The sequence below is a fragment of the Aegilops tauschii genome, chromosome 1, assembly GCF_002575655.3.
Source record: "Aegilops tauschii subsp. strangulata cultivar AL8/78 chromosome 1, Aet v6.0, whole genome shotgun sequence".
NCBI classification, from domain to species: domain Eukaryota; kingdom Viridiplantae; phylum Streptophyta; class Magnoliopsida; order Poales; family Poaceae; genus Aegilops; species Aegilops tauschii.
In genome coordinates, this window is record NC_053035.3 from 425,957,039 (window position 1) to 425,970,393 (window position 13,355).

At 44.7% G+C, this 13,355-nt stretch overlaps 1 protein-coding gene across 1 annotated transcript; it reads left to right on the forward strand.

Moving 5' to 3' along the window:
- Positions 1-3,315: 3,315 nt before the first annotated feature.
- LOC109760965 (peroxidase 1) lies at positions 3,316-4,689 on the forward strand. The gene is made up of 3 exons (XM_020319752.4): positions 3,316-3,611; positions 3,679-3,864; positions 3,961-4,689. The coding sequence occupies exons 1-3, from the start codon at positions 3,405-3,407 to the stop codon at positions 4,546-4,548; spliced, it is 981 nt and encodes a 326-aa protein (XP_020175341.1). The 5' UTR covers positions 3,316-3,404; the 3' UTR covers positions 4,549-4,689.
- The last annotated feature ends 8,666 nt before the right edge of the window (positions 4,690-13,355 follow it).

Consider the following 13,355-nt stretch of genomic DNA (forward strand, 5'->3'; position numbering starts at 1 on the left):
ACATTTATTCTTGTGATTCTATGGTAAATCCATCACATATTCTGTCTCTTGTGAAACCGGTGGTGAATGATAAAATGAATGAGGATCTCTGCAAACATTTCTCTGAACAAGAAATCAGCGATGCCCTCTTTCAAATTGGGCCATTAAAGGCCCCGGGGCTAGATGGGTTCCCTGCCAGGTTTTTTCCAGAGGAATTGGGGTTTGCTCAAGGAGGATATTGTTCGAGCTGTCCAGCAATTCTTTATTTCAAGAAGTATGCCTCCTGGGATAAATGATACAACTATTGTTCTTATTCCTAAGGTGAAGCATCCTGAGTCGATAAAGGACTTTCGACCAATCAGCTTGTGTAATGTCATATATAAAATTATCTCTAAATGCCTTGTCAACAGACTGAGACCCCTACCGGACGGTATGATCTCTCCTACACAAAGTGCCTTTATCGCTGGAAGATTAATTTCCGATAATGCCCTCATTGCTTTTGAATGTATGCACTCTTAAATACATTGAAAGATAGTCTTGGTGAATATTGTGCGTATAAGTTGGATCTCGCAAAAGCATATGATCGTGTGGACTGGAATTTCCTAGAAAAAATGCTTCAAGCGTATGGTTTTGCTCCAATATGGATAAACTGGTTTATGACTTGTGTTACCACCATGAAATTTTCCATCCGCTTTAATGGACGGCTCCTAGAGTCTTTTCATCCTTCACGTGGACTGAGGCAAGGGGATCCTTTGCCTCCGTATCTATTCCTCATTGTGGCTGAAGCTTTGTCGCTGTTAATTAATGATGCGTCGGCAAGAGGGATTATCCAAGAGTTTCGACTGAACAAACATGCCCCAGGTATATCTCATCTACTCTTTGCTGATGATAGTCTCCTATTTCTCAAGGGAAACTTGGAGCAAGCTCTGAAAATTAAAACTATTTTATCGGCGTATGAGGAAGGAACGGGTCAGCTGTTAAGCCCGGATAAATGTTCCATTTTATTTGGGAAAAAATGCTCTATGGAAGATCAGGTGTCCATCTTGGTTATTCTCAAGATCACTATCGATGGATTTGAGGATAAATATGTGGGTTTACCTATGCCAGAAGGTCGTATGAAGGCGGGTAAGTTTCAATCTACAAAAGATAAAGCGCTTAAGCGGGTGTCGGATTGGATTGAAAAATATGCCTCTAGCGGGGTGAAGGAAATTCAGATCAAGTCTGTTATTCAGGCTATTCCAGTTTATGCAATGGGTATGTTTAAATTTTCTGCTTCTTTATGTGTTGAGTTATCCCAGATTATCAGGAATTTTTGGTGGGGCGATGAGGAGAATAGAAAGAGAACTCATTGGGTGTCTTGGGATAAAATGACGAGACCTAAAAGTGAAGGGGGCATGGGCTTTCGTGACCTCGCAATTTTTAATCAGGCGCTTTTGGCTAAACAAGCTTGCGTTTATCGGTTTTTCCGGATTCTCTATGTGCAAAGGTGTTGAAAGCTAAATATTATCCTCATGGACATCTTATTGATACGGTATTTCCTCAAGCAACTTCCCTTACGTGGCAAGGAATTATGCATGGACTCGATCTGCTAAAAAAAGGCATCATATGGAGAGTGGTCGATGGTTCTAGTATAAACATTTGGAGGGATAATTGGATCCCTAGGGATTCTGGCCTTGGTATATCTGCTAAAAAGAATAGAACTAGGATCAAATGGGTGTCCGAGTTATTCAGGACTGGGTCTAGGAGTTGGGATGAGAACCTGATCAGACATCTTTTCTATAGTCATGATGCAGATGAAATTCTAAAATTGCGTATTCTGAGGTTGAGTGAGGGTGATGTTATTGCTTGGCACCATGAGAAGAATGGTTTGTTCTCTGTGAAAAGTGTGTATAGGCTGGCACTGAATCTTCAGGAATCAAAGGTTGATCCAGGTAACTCTACTGGTGCCATGAATGGGGAAAGGAGGCTCTGGAATATAATCTGGAAGGCCAATGTCCCCCAGAAGATTAGAATATTTGTGTGGAGGGCTGCCTCTAATAGTTTGGCGGTTCAAGTTAACAGGGTTAAACACCATCAAGCTATTCTAGGTATGTGCTCGATTTGTGGTATTGAGGATGAATGTATTTTTCACGCATTGGTGAGTTGCCCCAAGGCTCGGACGTTTCGTATGGCGTTGAAGGAAGTGTGGAATTTACCGGCTGAAGAGAATTTCAAATGTTCTGGGCCCGACTGGCTTCTTATTTTATTGGATCAATTAAATCGGACGGTGCGTGAGCAAACATTATTCATGTTCTGGAGAGCTTGACATTTGAGGAATGATTTGCCCTTCGGAAAAGGTAAGGAATCCATCTTGGCATCTGTGAGCTTTGTAGAAAATTATTGGGCTTCTTTCTGGTCTTGTCATGCAAACATGCAGGTGGAGATGTGCAACAAAGGTAAACAAGTGATGGGGGCAGTTCAGCCAACCACCACTATGGAGAGGAATTCTATCTCTTGGAAGCCGCCCAACTCTAAATTCTTCAAGATTAATGTCGATGCCAGTTTTGTGGAGGCCATTAAAGTTGCGAGTGTGGGGGTGATTGTCAGAAATCATTGTGGACAAGTTATTCTTTCATCGTGGGATTATATCGGAGCTTGCTATAGCGCCGAGGAAGTGGAACTTAGGGCAGCACTTTCTGGCCTGTATATCGGTATCACTTTTGACATGCCCATCATTTTTGGAAATTGATTGCTCTTCTGTGGCTTCTGTTTTTGGAAAAGATTGCTTTGACAGGTCACCCCTTATCGACCTAAAGAAGGAGGCGGTCAATGCCTAGAAGCTACTGGTGAAGTTTCAGATATCCAAAATCAATAGGAGGGCTAATACGGTGGCTCATGAGATTGCTAAGCTCAGTTTCGATAACAGGTCTGATGAATTATGTTTAATTTTGTTCCCCCTGTGTGGCTAAGTTTGTAATGAATGATTGTACGAACATTTTAAGTTAATTAATACATGGTGGGTTTTCAAAAAAAAATATGGATCATGAGATTCCAACGTTTGCGAACTACCAGTAGGTGGCTTTCACTGGCCCTTTGTTGATTAAAACTTGGCAGCGAATTCCGCTCCGTGATGACTAATTAGTTAATGAGTTGATCTGCCTACGTGCTTCCGTCTGGGTCTGGCTGTCCGGCCGCCTCCATTATACATACGGCACGCCGCCGGTGTACCTGCCACGGCAAAGATTCCGGAGAGTGCAAACAAGGAACAACTCAATAAACCATGCAAATTTTACCTGCTGCTCCGGAGGACAGCCCACCACATGCAGGCGTGGGGACACTCCGGCGCTATATATTTCCCCGGCGCCAGTCCATCAGCAGCAGCAGCAGCTCAAGCTTCCCCTGACTAATTAGCTACCTAGCCACCCTCATCCTCGGGGCGTGTGAAGATGGCGTCGAGGTCTTTGATGGTGGCGCTCCTGCTCGCGGCGGTGGCGGCGACGTGCGCGCGGGCGCAGCTGCACGAGAAGTTCTACAGCGAGTCGTGCCCCAGCGTGGAGGACGTCGTGAGGAGGGAGATGGTGAGGGCGCTGTCCCTGGCGCCCAGCCTCGCCGGGCCGCTCCTCCGGATGCACTTCCACGACTGCTTCGTCAGGGTAATCAGCATTTGCATGCATGTGTACTCTACTCCCACTGCATCTGGCCTGATCACCGTGAATGTAGGGGTGCGACGGGTCTGTTCTGCTGGACTCGGCGAACAAGACAGCGGAGAAGGACGCACAGCCGAACCAGACGCTGCGAGGCTTCGGCTTCGTTGAGAGGGTGAAGGCCGCGGTGGAGAAGGCCTGCCCCGACACCGTCTCCTGCGCGGACGTGCTCGCCCTCATTGCCAGGGACGCGGTCTGGCTGGTGAGTACTAGCCGATTTCGCAAATGTCGTCACGCGGTACATGTGGAAGGCGCCGAGTTCTAAACTTCTAATGCTGCTCGATCATCGTTTTTCTAGAGCAAGGGGCCATTCTGGGAAGTTCCCCTCGGCCGGAGAGACGGCAGCGTGTCCATCTCCAACGAGACCGACGCCCTGCCACCTCCTACCGCCAACTTCACCGTGCTCACCCAGCTCTTCGCGGCCGTGAACCTCGACGCCAAGGACCTCGTCGTCCTCTCCGCCGGGCACACCATCGGGACGTCGCACTGCTTCTCCTTCTCCGACCGGCTCTACAACTTCACCGGCATGGAGAACCCCAGCGACATCGACCCCACGCTGGAGCCGCAGTACATGATGCGGCTAAAGAGCAAGTGTGCCAGCCTCAACGACAACACCACCCTCGTGGAGATGGACCCCGGTAGCTTCAAGACCTTTGACACCGACTACTTCAAGCTGGTGAGCAAGCGGAGGGGCCTCTTCCACTCCGACGGCGCCCTCCTCACCGACCCCTTCACCCGCGCCTACGTCCAGCGCCATGCCACCGGCGCCTTCAAGGACGAGTTCTTCGCCGACTTCGCCGCCTCCATGATCAAGATGGGCAACGCCAACCCGCTCACCGGCGGCCAGGGCGAGATCAGGAAGAAGTGCAGCGTGGTTAACCATTAATTCACCACCGACGAAGTGCATGCAATGCTTTTGATTAATTTGTGACCGCCCTTTCCCATGTAAATTATTACTGTTATACCTCATTTCTCCCCAAAATCTTTGTTCATTCATTAATTTATTGTTTCTTTACAGCCTGTAAAGTTTCCGCCATGAACACATGATCATATATAAACACTGTCATTTCAGCCTTTGCAATATAAATTACTATTAAGTAGATGCAATCAATCATGCATGCAATTGCAAACCTGACATGCATGCAAGGAATAATCAGTAACAAAGTTGGTACGCACATCAACACATCACATGCGTTGCCGTACTAGGCGACACCCTGATCTGCTGTTGACGACTATATAATTAGGAATCTGGTCAAGAATGGACTCATTATTGGTGCAGGCATGACCTGTGTTTTTTCAGATCAGCATCTGATCTGATCTGTGTTCCGTTGTGTTAGCAGCCACCCCCACGGCCTCTCTGGCAATAAACATTTCTAAGCCGGCATGCAACTGATCTGCTGGACGTTGGTACAAAAGGGAAGCATTTTTTAAGTAGCCTCCCACATGCCATGCACAATTATGCATGGCTTGTTGTTGGCGCCATCGATCTCACCAAACCTAAAGCCAAGCTAGCTTTCTGCAACGGTACGATCGAACACTTGAGATGCCAGTTGCCAGACGTACTGGAGTTGTACACAAAAATGAAACGTGTCCTAGAGAAGTATATTCAGTTTTGGTTTGGTGGGATGGCATCAACTACAAGCCATGAGGGCTGCGGATCTGGGGGCGAGGCTGGCTGGGAGAACATCCCCCGCCACTGTTGGCTTCTGGCCAAAATTCTAGTTCCCCTTTTTTTCTGGATGATTTCTGTTTCATGTCTTATTAGGTCTTTTGGAAGTTGAAATGGTTGTGGTATCTTGATAACATCATACGGATTTTTTGTTTTATATTAGAGTGAATTCCACTTTTTACGCTGTAGTTTTACATTTGTGACACTAATTACCCCATCGAGTGAAAATTCGCCTAGAATACCCCTTTTTGAAGCTTTGGACCCTCATTTTCTAATGCGTGTCCATCAGGCAAGGTGTGAGGTGACGCTCAGGGTCCAAAAATATGTGGACAACGACGAGGAATGGAACCGATGGTTAAGAGTAATCTGGACATGATCGTCAATGACGCCATCCAATCTTTACATATTTTTTTATGAATCATTGACGCAACATGCCGATCCTATCTAACATAAACAAGGAAAAGGCAAAAGTGGGGTAAAACCATGTTAAAAGTCTCCTTAATCTAATATTTTGATAGAAGTTCCACTAAAAGGGGTAATATGTGTCACAAATGTACAACTGCAAGGTAAAAACTGGAATTCGCTCTTTTTTTATTAAGTTCGATGTTGGATCAGTGTATAATTAGTATTTGTATTATTGAAATGCTAGTGTTTATTGGTAAAAAAAGTAATGCAAACTAGTGTGAAGTTCATCCCAAACATTTTGAAAGTGTATACATTATTGAAAGTCTGGTTTTGTGTGCATCATCTAATGCAGAGGCCGGGGTAATCCCGTTTTCGAAAGAAAAAATATATTATTGAAAGTCATCTCATCATTTGACAGCTTTGTGGCACGTTGATAAATGACTGTACGGACACTTGATCAACGGTCGCGTGATAAGTCGCCATGGGAATAACGTCGGCTTGCACTATTCACTAGACTATGAACCACATGTTAGTTCTCAGTAGTTGCGCCCTTAGAAGAGATGATTTAGGAGCTACCATCATTTTTTTATAGAAAAACTCATTCTAATTTTATGAATTTTTGTGTTGGGCCATTGATTTGGTTATAACATATATAATTGAGTCCCTACTCTTCTTTTTGGGAGGAACCCGACACCGGCTCCTCTCTTTCCCATAGGCGTCGTCCCTACAACCTGTCCTCCCTTCCCTTTGTTGTTGCTAGAGACCACTGATTGGGCTAAGTCCCAGCATTGGTTGATGAAGGTGGTGGTAGGGAGGTCCCTGCTCCGGCAGCCTTTGATGATGAGATGTGATCTGAGGATAGGTATGGTTGTGCAGCTATGGTGGTGGTGTTTATTTTGGGGGGGGCAGTTGTCTCTGGTGGCGACACGTCGGTAGCCGCGATCCCATATTTAGGTACACGGACGGCAATGGCGACCTTCTGCGTTCCAATGAGGTGGTCCTCTACTTGAAGGTGTGCGGGTGGAGACGTGGTCCTGCATTGCTAGGTGGTTCTCGCAATGGGCTAGAGGGTATTGAACCTTCAGATCTGCTAATAGCGACGAGTATGGTTTGCCGACCAATTCTACCGCCACAAGAATGGACGGTGTGGCACTGTCGGAGTGTCCTAAATCGGGATTTTAGCGGTGCCGGTGACCTTTTTCCCTCACCAATCTTTGTTACATGTGCGACGACGGCCTTCATCGTTCCAAAGATTTTAGTGGGCACTAGAACTTGTTGCAGCTTGACTACCTGGTTGTGTGGACATGGTCTTTACTTGCGTGGCATCTCATGTCAAAGATCTTGATACGGATGTAGCTGCTGGGATCGCGGAAAGTGTTGGCGACGGCTCATGATGACCTCAATTTGGTAGTGTTTCTCGAGTACCTGATCTCAAGCTTCGAGGTGAAAACCCTAGGTCTGGCTGTAGTTAGTTATACTTTTCAATGATGGTACTTTTGAGTCGTTACCTTGTTGAAGGCATTGCTCATATTTTTTTGGACTTTGTCTTTAGGTTGAAAGCTGAGGATCTGGCTATTAGTGGTTGGATACGTCGATGGCGGCGCTTGAGCGAGACGTTGTTGTTGGTGAACATTTTCTGTTTTCCTTATGATGCCAATAGATGGTTGGTGCAGATTGTCGTCCTTGTAGTTATTCGATCGTTGTTTTGAGTACTCGTGCGGTATTTTTTTTCTTTTTCATATGCCTATGCATAGCTTCGGTCATGTATGACTTTGCTCCTTGCCAACGCGATTCTTTGTGTGTTGATGTTGACGATGTACATTCTATTCATGTAGAGGACGTCTATATGTGCATTGTGTTTGTTGGGAAACGTTGCATGAAAAACAAAAAAAATGTACGCACACGCAAGATCTATCAAGGAGATGCATAGATACAAGAGGGGAGAGTGTGTCTACATACCCTCGTAGACCGTAAGCGGAAGCTTTTAGTAACGCGGTTGATGTAGTCGAACTTCTTCGCGATCCAGCCGATCGAGTACCGAACGTACGGCACCTCCGCGTTTAGCACACGTTCAGCTCGGTGACGTCCACGCCTTCCGGATCCAGCAAGACGACGAGGTAGTGGATGAGTTCCGGCAACACGACGGCGTGGTGACGGTGATGGTGATGGTGATGCTATCTCCGTAGGGCTTCGCCCAAGCACTACGTAAATATGACCGAGGGTGTAAACGGTGGAGGGGGACGACGCACATGGCTAAACAATTGTCGTGGTTATATGTGACGCCCTCCTCCCACATATATATAGGTGGGTGAGAGGGGAGAGGCCAAGGGGCGCCCCAAGTAGGGCCGAATCCTACTTGGGGTCTTCCCCAAGCCACCCCCCCTTCCTTATTTGAGTGCGGGAGGAAGGCAGGAGGAGGAGGCGCCCCCCCTTCCTTTCTCTCATGAGGAGGGAAAGGCAGGAGGGGCCACCCCGCCTCTTTCCTTCCCCTAGGGCCGGCCTGCCAAGGAGAGGGGCGCGCCAGCCCCCTAGTGGGCTGGTCTGTCCCCTCCTTTGGCCCATCAAGCCCATACACTTACCGGGGGTGTCCGGAACCCCTTCCGGCGACCCGATGACTACCCGGTGCACTCCAAAACTCTTCTGGTGTCCGAATACCATCGTCCTATATATCAATCTTTACCTCTTGACTATTTCGAGACTCCTCGTCATGTCTGTGATCTCATCCGGGACTCCGAACAATATTCGGTCACCAAATCATGTAACTCATATAACATTATATCGTCAACGAACGTTAAGCGTGTGGACCTACGGGTTCGAGAACTATGTAGACATGACCGAGACACCTCTCCGGTCAGTAACCAATAGCGGAACCTAGATGCCCATATTGGCTCCTACATATTCTACGCAGATCTTTATCGATCGAACCTTATGACAACATACGTAATTCCCTTTGTCCATCGGTATGTTACTTGCCCGAGATTCGATCGTTGGTATCTTCATACCTAGTTCAATCTCGTTACCGACAAGTCTATTTGCTCGTTCCGTAATACATCATCTTGCAACTAACTCCTTAGTCACTTTGCTTGCAAGGCTTCTTATGATGTGTATTACCGAGAGGGCCCAGAGATACCTCTCTGATACTCGGAGTGACAAATCCTAATCTTGATCTATGACAACTCAACAAACACCTTCGGAGATACCTGTAGAGCATCTTTATGATCACCCAGTTACGTTGTGACATTTGATAGCACACAAGGTATTCCTCCGGTATCCGGGAGTTGCATAATCTCATAGCCGAAGGAATGTGTATTTGTCATCAAGAAAGCAATAGCAATAAACTGAACGGTCAATATTCTAAGCTAACGGATGGGTCTTATCCATCATATCATTCTTCTAATGATGTGATCCTGTTATCAAATGACAACACATGTCTATGGTTAGGAAACCTTAACCATCTTTGATCAACGAGCTACTCTAGTAGAGGCTTACTAGGGACACGGTATTTGTTTATGTATTCACACATGTATTTAAGTTTCTAATCAATACAATTCTAGCATGAATAATGAACCTTTATCATGAATAAGGAAATATAAAATTATAACTTTATTATTGCCTCTAGGGCATATTTCCTTCAGTCTCCCACTTGCACTAGAGTCAATAATCTAGATTACATTGTAATGAATCTAGCACCCATGGAGTCTTGGTGCTGATCATGTTTTGCTCGCGGAAGAGGCTTAGTCAATGGTTTTGCTCGTAGAAGTGGCTTAGTCAACGGGTCTGCTACATTCAGATTTGTATGTATTTTGCAAATCTCTATGTCTCCAACCTTGACCTTTTCACGAATGGAGTTCAAGCGTCTTTTGATGTGTTTGGTTCTCTTGTGAAACCTGGATTCCTTTGCCAAGGCAATTGCTCCAGTGTTGTGATACGTCTCCAACGTATCTATAATTTATGAAGTACTAGATCATCAAAGGCGCGCGTTGCCGCGCCCATCCATGTTACAATATAATGATAGTTAGTATTACCAAATCTCTCAATGTATTATTAACAAGAATGGTAAACTTTGGGACTATACTTGGAGGAATTGCAAAACATTGAAGTTACATTTACCAGAAACTGAATATCAAAATTCGGAGCATAAGATACCAATTGAAAATTAGTAACTATATATAGTTATAATAGACTCCTTGAGATGAATTAATGCTACAAATTTTCCATGCCAAATATGTATCATGCAATCTCATAGACACAAAGCTCACTCCGGCCTTTATGAAAAATAAAGACCTGCAATTAGTTTGCTTATGAAGTGAGAGGCTCCAAAACACATTATCAAACATTTCACATGTCTTTTTTACAGGCCATATTGCCAAATCAAGCACACAAATACAAGTGACCTTTAAAAAGTAACAACTATACATCAACAAAATTTTGATCTAGCCCCCTCCCACATCACCAGTAAAAGGTTAAGCTTTAACAAATGTCAAATGATTCTCTATCTGTTCTTAAGGAGATCATTTAAGTTCAGCCTTGATTGGAGTTATATCATCAGCCACCTCAATTTTTTTCTCAAGCCAAAAACACCATCTTCTACTCCAAGGTGAATAAATGTCAAATGCTCCTGCATCTGTTCTTAAGCAGATCATTTGAGGTTCAGTCTTGATTGGAGTTATATTGTCTGCCACGTCAATTTTTTCTCAAGCCAAAACACATCATCTTCTGCTCGAAGGTGAACTTGATGTTTTCAACTTGTTCAAAGAGAGGGATAAACACTTAAATCCATGTGAACCTTGGTAACAGGGTTAAAGCTGCATAAATGTAGTTGCATAATTTTCAGCCTTCCAAAACCCATGCAGCTCCCCTTCATAAGCAACAAAACACATCACACACACAAAAAAAAACTGTACCATATTTTTACCAGGCAAACTTCATTCATGCAAGTGACTGGAAACACACACAAAAATGTGGTTGAAGAGGAAAGTTCCCTTCCTTATGGGTACGTTGTTAGGTACAAATGATGCACCCCTGTGGATCAAACATGGGTAAACGAACCTACAACCATGCGATCGAGCCAACAAATCGCCACTCGTTTACCTGGAAGCAACAAAAGTTTCAGAAAATTTTAGGTGATTGGAGCCATGTGGATCAAACACAGGTGGGCGAGCATACAACCGGCCGTCCAGGTTCCCAAGTGTTGTTCTTGTACAACTCCGGTCTAATTAGGTTCTGAAAATCATCATGTTCCGATAGGATCGTCCGTTGATATTTTTGTGTGCATGTAAATCATACAATAGTCACCCAGCAAAAAAATAAAGGATACAAATAATCAAAACAACTGCATTGCATTGAAATGAACAATCAGTAATATTAAGTAGAAATATGTCAGGCCTAAATTTCATGATAGAAACTCCGACGAAATTTAGGACAGTAAAAAAATATACCATCAGGAAAAATTGAAATGGATCCTACATTCTTTCAAAATAGATATGTTAGTTATTTAGTTCACAATTGTCACAGCCTGATTTTTGGCCCTTTCTTTTTTTCTTTTGTTTTTCTGTTCGCTTGAGTTTTCTTTTTTCGTGGCTATGTGGTCTGGAAACTGAAGAAGATGCCCTCTTCACAATTCTCATCCTCAAACCCTTCCCAAGACCTTGCCATTTTTATCCTAGCCCTAATCCCAATATTCTTTTCATTGGAAATATTCCATTCTCTGTTAAAGGAATTATCTTTTTGCCCTAGGTTGTGAAGCAACGTATATTTCCCGCACTCCTAAAATTTCCAAATAATTCTCATAAATTGTTTGGGTCATATCTTCCTCAAATATGGAAAAATATTTCATTTGCCATGTTTTCCATCATGCTCAAATAATTTATTTCCTATTATGTCCTAAATAGCACATTGTGAAGCAAGTGCTATTTATCATTTCCCAATTGACTCCAAACTTCTTGGACATCTTTTCATGTCCATATCATTGCCACATGCCAAAATTCAACTTCATTTGCCTAGTGATTATTTATCAATGATTTTGCAAAATTTCTGTCCAGAAAGAAACTTTGTGAAGGAGGTACAAGCTAGGCATATCCAAATGAGTTGAAATTTATGCATGACCTCAATATCATCATATCATAGACCTCCACCAAATTTGAGCTCATGCATGCATCCATGTGAGCTGAGCATCAATTCTTTGGTTTTGTCCAAATTTTAAGTTAATGAAGCAAGTATATTTTATCTTGCTCCATTATGTCTGAAAATTTTCCTAGGCATTCTCCTACCTATATAACCTATCTCCACAAAATTTGGGCTCATTTAATCTAGCCATTTTCCCTCAGGAATTTTCTCAAGTTCCTGTTCAGAGAGGACCATTATGAAGCAAGTACCATTTTGGCTTGGCCAATTGGTATGGGACTTTTTGAGCATCTTCATATGGCCTAATAACTCTACCTTGCCCAATTTGAGCTCAAGTTGCCACACCATTTGAGTGCATCATCTTGATCTCTATTCTGGACCAGTTTAAGCAGTTGTGAAGCAACTATATTAAATCTTGGTCCATTTCCTTCCAAACTTCATAGGATTCTTGTACTTCCTATCTTAAACCTCCCAGACAACTCATTTGGCTCTAATCCCACCTATGGTGATGACTGCATCATGGTTTAGTTTGATGCAGCAACATTCAGAGCTCAATTCCCATCTAACCACAGCACCTTTAGCCGAGTGTTTTGCTCAGTTGCAACCTCCCCTGGACGGTCTCTCCCCTAGGCAACAACTGCCAGCCATTTGGCTCTTCTTCATGCCAGCTCACGCCGTGACCACAGGGCGGACGTGCCAAACCGACGCGCTCAGGAAACCGCGGCGCTGTGCTTGTCCGTTCTCCCCTCGTCTGGACCCACAGCCTTGTCCAGTAGCCTCCTCGTGATCGACTGCGTCGCCCTGAGCCCTTGCCCCCTTCGTCTTCTTCCCCGGTGAGCCGTCCCCATCGCCGAACAGGGAGCGCCCACGGGAGCGCTGTGATACGTCTCCAACGTATCTATAACTTTTGATTGCTCCATGCTATATTATATTCTGTTTTGGACATTATTGGGCTTTATTATACACTTTTATATTACTTTTGGGACTAACCTATTAACCGGAGGCCCACACCAGAATTGCTGTTTTTTTTCCTATTTCAGAGTTTCGCAGAAAAAGAATATCAAACGGAATCCAAACGGAATGAAACCTTCGGGAACGTGATTTTCGGAACGAACGTGATCCAGAGGACTTGGAACCTACGTCAAGACATCAACCAGGAGGGCACGAGGTAGGGGGGCGCGCCTACATCCTGGGCGCGCCCTCCACCCTCGTGGGCCCCCTGTTGCTCCACCAACGTACTCCTTCCTCCTATATATACCTACGTACCCCCAAACTACCAGATACGGAGGCAAAAACCTAATTCCACTGCCGCAACCTTCTGTACCCGTGAGATCCCATCTTGGGGCCTGTTCCGGAGCTCCGCCGGAGGGGGCATCGATCACGGAGGGCTTCTACATCAACACCATAGCCTCTCCGATGATGTGTGAGTAGTTTACCTCAGACCTTCGGGTCCATAGTTATTAGCTAGATGGCTTCTTCTCTCTTTTTGGATCTCA

What these genes read in the sequence shown, in the direction of transcription:
- LOC109760965 (XM_020319752.4), top strand. Translation starts at nt 3,405, where the DNA reads ATGGCGTCGAGGTCTTTGATGGTGGCGCTCCTGCTCGCGGCGGTGGCG. An exon ending in TCCACGACTGCTTCGTCAGG is followed by an intron (nt 3,612 to 3,678) that starts GTAATCAGCATT and finishes CCGTGAATGTAG; the next exon opens with GGGTGCGACGGGTCTGTTCT. An exon ending in CCAGGGACGCGGTCTGGCTG is followed by an intron (nt 3,865 to 3,960) that starts GTGAGTACTAGC and finishes TCGTTTTTCTAG; the next exon opens with AGCAAGGGGCCATTCTGGGA.